General features: G+C 45.6%; 1 protein-coding gene across 1 annotated transcript; it reads right to left on the bottom strand.

The window, feature by feature from the left end:
- Window positions 1-541: 541 nt before the first annotated feature.
- Window positions 542-6,095, bottom strand: CCDC90B (coiled-coil domain containing 90B; the record flags this gene model as incomplete). Its single annotated transcript, XM_010022567.1, has 8 exons — window positions 542-597; window positions 1,501-1,615; window positions 2,196-2,249; window positions 2,334-2,405; window positions 2,485-2,526; window positions 3,411-3,512; window positions 5,008-5,111; window positions 5,955-6,095. Coding segments are annotated over 8 exons (686 nt in total), but the record flags the coding sequence as incomplete, so codon positions are not given.
- Between the last annotated feature and the right edge of the window lie 184 nt (window positions 6,096-6,279).

A 6,279-nucleotide genomic window follows, 5' to 3' on the forward strand; every position in this document is an offset into this window, starting at 1 on the left:
TATATATATATATGAAAAACCCAAAGGGCCAGGCTTCAGTCTGTCAGAAAAGAGGAACAGACTGAAGGCAAAAATCCAATTTATACTTGGATCAGAGCAGACCTGTTGGAATCTGGCATTAGTATCCCCATATTGGGAATCTAACTTGGGAAAAGTATTCTCACTTCAAGGGCAGATCAAATGTTCAGTATTTCCATTCCAAGAGGAGGTGAGATTGAGAATGTTCCACTGAGAATGTTCCAAAAAGAAAACAAAATTAATTCTAAAACACATTAGGAAACACTTTCTGCTTTAGCATAAGAAGTCCTTGGAAATAAATACAGTATTCCATGAGGGACAATGTGGTATTCCTATGTGCTACTTCCCCCACAATTATTTTGATCTTTAGTGTCACACAGTCAGCAAACCTTTTTAGTGCACAGTAAGGATATCAAAACAAAAAGGTACCAAGGTTATCTACAGCACAAACACCATCATCCAACTGATGCTGCCTGTGTAGCCTTTTCTCCATCTCTACGTGATGCAGTCATTCCACGTGGATCTATTTCCAGAACCCGTAAAATCCCAGTGCTATCGCTAAGCAAGTGAATACTGAAGCTGTTAAAAAAACATAAAGGAAATAATTAGCTGGATGCTTGGTATCACCTGGTTTAAAGTTCAACAGGGGAAGTTCATGTGGAACATAAGGAAGCTCTTCCCTGTGAGGGTGCTGAGGCGCTGGCACAGGGTGCCCAGAGAAGCTGTGGCTGCCCCATCCCTGGCAGTGTTCAAGACCAGGTTGGACACAGGGGCTTGGAGCCACCTGCTCTAGTGGAAGGTGTCCCTGCCTGTGGCAGGGGTTGGAACTGGAGGAGCTTCAAGGTCCCTTCAACCCAAATCAGTCTGTGGTACCCAGGCTGCACCTCTGAAGCCTGATGAGTTGTCAGTCAGGTTTGTTAAGGTGCTGTTTCAGTTAGCATTAGAATGACGCTAATCATGTCTCCATTTGAACTTGTTCTCACTTCCAAATATAAAGCATTCCCCCTTTTTATCCAGCTCCACCACAATATGAATGTCACTGGTTATGTGTGTGCTGACTGAAGTTTGTTCTGCTTGGCAGGGAGAAAGCACAAGGGGAAAGCACTCTGGGTCTGGAGGCAGAGCTGTCACTCCCAGCTCACTTCCAACATAACTTAATTCACCGAAGAACTTTTGGAGCCCTGCAGCAAGCTGAGGTACTGTCACACTAGACAAGGTATTCAGGCTTTTATTTGTAAATCATGTCCATATTCCTCCTAATCCCAGTTCTGGGCACAATCCCACTCCAAAGCAGCAGCAGTCTGCATGCTCCCATCTCTTCTGTGCTCTATGTCCCATCTCTTCCAGTTGGGGGGATCTCTCCCACCCAATCCCAGCTGCCTGGTGCTACACACCCGATTCCTTCAGTTCACTCAGCACAGGCTCCTGAATCAGATTGTACACATCCAAACTACTGGTACTCACCCCTTGCCCATCACATACCTGCCAGATAACGTATTGTGTCAAGTTTATTCGATTCCATGAGAGTTTTTAAGGAAGCTATTTCAGTGTCAATTTTATTACTGATTTCCGAGATAACGCTGTTGGTACTTGAATCCTGAAACATGAAAAGAGAGCATGTATTTAACAACCATCTCTAGCCCTTTGACCTTGGCAAAGCCAAACAAGAGCACCATGCTACACTCAACAAGACAGAGAAACAAACTTCCAGCCTATCACTGGAGTAAAATATGTAACTGGTAAGAGACCTTAGAGGACACAGAACAACATTTAGTACAACCCAGGAAGACTATTGAAGATAAAGAGAGAAAAAAACCCTCCATCTTGAGTCATACAAACTTTTGTCTCTGTTATGCCAGTGCCTCCTGAAGGAGGCATTCCACAGCACAGAGTATCCCTAAATTCTTGCACAACAAAGGTTTAAGCATTCACAGGCCATATCCAGAAATGAAAGGAGGTGCTGAAGAGGGGACGTGTCCAACCTCAGCCTCTCAGACTTCAGCCTGAGAGGCCTGGCAGTGTTCAAGGCCAGGCTGGACACAGGGGCTTGGAGCAACCTGCTCTAGTGGAAGGTGTCCCTGCCCGTGGCAGGGGTTAGAGCTGGATGAGCTTTAAGGTCCTTTCAACCCAAACCAGTCTGTGACTCTGTGATAAAACAAACCTTGTTCAACACTTACGTTCTTATGGAACTCTGTAGTTACTTCCATCAGTTTCCTCTCCTGATCTGTGAACTGTGGGATAACAGAGAAATTACAACTGTACCAACAGTAAACAGGACACAGAAGTGGTCAGGGTGTGTTCACAGACCAGCTTACCATATCCGTCACCCTGCTCCTTTCCAGGTTGATGTCCAGCTTGCTGTCAGTTCGGATCTTACTGGTTTCATTCTTGAAAGCAAATAAAGATTATGAAACTACCCGATTACTCTCCTTAACAGGAGTGTGGAGGGACTTGCTGTTTACTTACCAATAGCTGCTGTTTGACTTGATCTAATTCGATTTTCATTTTCTAAGTGCAGAGGAGAAAAAAAAGAACACAAATGATTTCACAAACGCAGAACCCCGCTGGCCAAGTCCATCACTCACAGAAGTGCTGCCACCACATGCATGCAATTACTCTGCCCTGAGTTTTCTCCCAGTGGGACACTTTGTTCTTGATTAAACACCCTACCTGGTGTGTTCAGTTCCTACAGCTGTATATAACCTGCTGGGAATTGTGATCAAAATAAAGGGGCTCTTTTGTAATGAGGATGTGTAAATTCTTTTTGCTTTATAGAAGAACTGAGCAAGTCTGATCACATGAAATAGGTTTTTATGGGATCACAGAAGCTGTAATCTACAGCAGTTCAACAGAGAGGTGCTGAAGCAGCTCTGCTCTGGAGCCAGGCTGAGAGAGCTGGGCTGGGTCAGCCTGGAGAACAGAAAGCTCCTGAAGGGGACACCTTAGAGCAGCTCCAGTCCCTAAAGGGGCTCCAGGAGACCTGGAGAGGGGCTTTGGACAAGGGCCTGTAGGGACAGGACAAGGGGAATGGCTTTAACCTGCCAGAGGGGAGATTGAGATGAGCTCTGAGGCAGAAGCTCTTCCCTGTGAGGGTGCTGAGGTGCTGGCACAGGGTGCCCAGAGAAGCTGTGGCTGCCCCATCCCTGGCAGTGTTCAAGGCCAGGTTGGACACAGGGGCTTGGAGCAACCTGCTCTAGTGGAAGGTGTCCCTGCCCGTGGCAGGGGGTTGGGACTGGATGAGCTTTAAGGTCCCTTCCAATCCAAACCAGTCTGGGATTCCATGATAAAAGTATCCAAAATTACTTTTACATTCATATTTTTCCTCACAAACACATTCAACAGGTACAACCCAACACACAATTTAATGGCTTAACTAAAGGTATTTTTAGTACCTCATTCTCAGCTCTCAAGTTTGCAAATTCACTTTTCTCCAGGATGACCATGTCTTTTCGAATGGAGTCCAAATGTGCCATTATCTGCTTCAAAGTTATTTCCTTAGAAACCATAAAACATGTCATTAAGTTGCACACTTTCTGACAACTAAAGACTTTCAGGTCCAAAATGATGAAATTAGCTGCTTGAAAGCACAAAAATGGGGAGACTCTCCACTAACAAAGGGACAAAACCACAGAATTTTATAGTTGAAATTTGTTAAGAAGACTTTAGAGGATTTATGCTTTTTCTTGTTGCTTTATTAACACTGACTCTGAATTTAAGCAAAAACATCAGAGGTATGAGTCCGAGTATCATGCTGCCCACCCAACCTTGAAGTCTGACAGCCTTCAGCTGGTGTAAGGAAGTTACCTGCTATTTAGGATGGAGAATGACACATTGCTGTGGGATTCTGCCGTTAAAGCTGAGCACCAGCAAAAGGGAGAGCTCTCACTCAGACTAGAAGCAAACAGCATTTCTCAGATCCTACACTGAAGTAAACTATCATGGTTTTGCCCAGAGAAGCTGTGGCTGCCCCATCCCTGGCAGTGTTCAAGGCCAGGTTGGACACAGGGGCTTGGAGCAACCTGCTCTAGTGGAAGGTGTCCCTGCCCGTGGCAGGGGGTTGGAGCTGGATGACTCCATCACTTACCATGGGCTTCCAACCACTGAAGAAGAATGGCACAGCTTGCATAGCCTTCCTCAGTCATTATTAAAACCATTCCCACACATCAGAGCTTGATTGTGCTGGCCCAGATGTGCGGCCCTCAGGAAGAACTGAAGTTCTTTTCATTTTGGCCATTTGTTCAAGTGAAACTTGTCACCACCTCTGTTACCAGCGGAAAAACCAGCTGTGCTACAGAACTGACTCACTGCCCCCAGGGTGTCCATGAACCTAAGCAGCCAAGGGAAGGAGGCCCTCAGTGCCATGCTGGGATGCTGGTAAGGTGCATGGGTAACCATGGTTAGCTTCTCCTACACATGTAGCTTTAAAGACTGAAATGCAGAGTAAAACCATGACATAGACTTAGACTAAAAACTGCTATTAAAACTATGAACAGGAAATCAAACACAGCGAGTGTATCTCAGAGCAGAGCTGAAACTGTACCCAAGTTCAGCAAAACCACTGCCAATTTTCTGCTGGTTTAGGTGGTCCTGTTCTCTCTCAGGAACCCCTTCCTGAGCCTTTCTTCTGCCCTCATCTGTTGGAAAAGTACAGGTAAGAGTCTGGCTTCACCTCTGAGCTTTGCAGCAGCAAATGAAGCCAACTCTGCATTTCACTGCTGTATCGTGGCTGCATTTGGAAAACACTCCTGTGAGACGAAAGGTTTAAGGCTTTTGGACCAGATGATCCTTGTGGTCCCATCCAACCTGGTATTCTGTGAGATGTTACTATTCTTACCACCACCCTGAAACCCAGCAAAACCCACCTCAGTGAAGTGTTTACAGTACTACAGAGTTGCTCACTTGCCGTCCAAGTCTCCAACTATGAGACATTACAGCTACACAATGCTGTGCTTGCACAATGGTGCATGTACACCATCGAGTATCTTTTACCTGCTGAGTCTGGGTGACCATATCCTTGTAGACTGTGTCCAAGCTGACATTGGACAGGGTTACTAATGCCTTCAAGATGGTCTCTGCCTGCTCCTTCCCAAAGCCTGGAAGACAGTTGGAGGGAGACAAGTTAAGGTAGCATTAGAAAGCCGGATGACAGCAAGAAGTACATAATGAATGGGGACACTCAAGTGCTGTCCCCAAATGCAGTGGTAAATGGGAAGTCACATAATCACTGAGAACTGGCAGTGAGGAGCCAGTCACTGTGACTTTGACCTAGAAAAACCACAGACTTAATGCTGCCAGCATCTAAAAGCACTTATGGTAACTTTTAACATGCTGAAGTTCCCTGTGTGTGCAGCTGACAAGGTTTCTGCACAACGTTCAACTGTCCATGCACTATAAAAGTCATTCAGCCAAATTCTACTTTATAATGAACTTCCACTAATTCTGTTAAAACCTGTCTCCATACGGGAGGTGCTCCAGCCCCTGCTCACCCTCGTGGCCTCCTCTGGACTTGCTCCAACAGCTCCATGTCCTTTTTATGTCGAGGACACCAGAACTGGACACAATACTCCAGGTGAGGTCTCACGAGAGCACAGTAGAGGGGCAGGATCACCTCCTTTGACCTGCAAAAAAGCTTTGTTTTTGCTAGGAAACAGTTCTTTTCACTGTTATTGTTACTTTACATTTAATAAGAGTATTATGTTCCAGCTGGAAAACACTGTATAATCTTGCCTACAGCCACAAATAAGGTAAATCTAATGTAATAGTTATTTGTATGGTTACAGAGGCATCGGGGCCAGGTGCCTCCTTCACAATCCTCCTTGAGGGGCTGCCAAAACATTTCATACACCAGGTTTGGTGCTTTGGGAAAATAGAGAGCACTCAAAGTTAGCACTGAAACAAAGAGTTTTCCTTTGAACGGCTTGTCTGGTATCACTTACCATGGGCTTCCAGATCCTGCACTAACGCATGGGTATCAAAAGTCACCTTCCTCTGCTCCGCGGGAGTGATTTCAACATTTCTGACATCGTATGAGTTCCTAACCAGTGTGGCAGCAAAACCTGGGAGAGACAACACACACCCTGAACGTAACCTGATTGTGTTATCACACCATGTCTAACTTCATCCATCACAGCAAAGCTGCACAGTCTTTACAACAAAAAGCTGGGTCCTTCTGATTGCTGGGTTATGGCACATGCCAAAAGCCACCAATCCCTCTTTGCACAGGAAATCCACACCAACTGGGACTCATCTTCATGGAGTCAC

The sequence above is a fragment of the Nestor notabilis genome, unplaced genomic scaffold (genome assembly GCF_000696875.1).
Source record: "Nestor notabilis isolate BGI_N333 unplaced genomic scaffold, ASM69687v1 scaffold34809, whole genome shotgun sequence".
NCBI classification, from domain to species: domain Eukaryota; kingdom Metazoa; phylum Chordata; class Aves; order Psittaciformes; family Psittacidae; genus Nestor; species Nestor notabilis.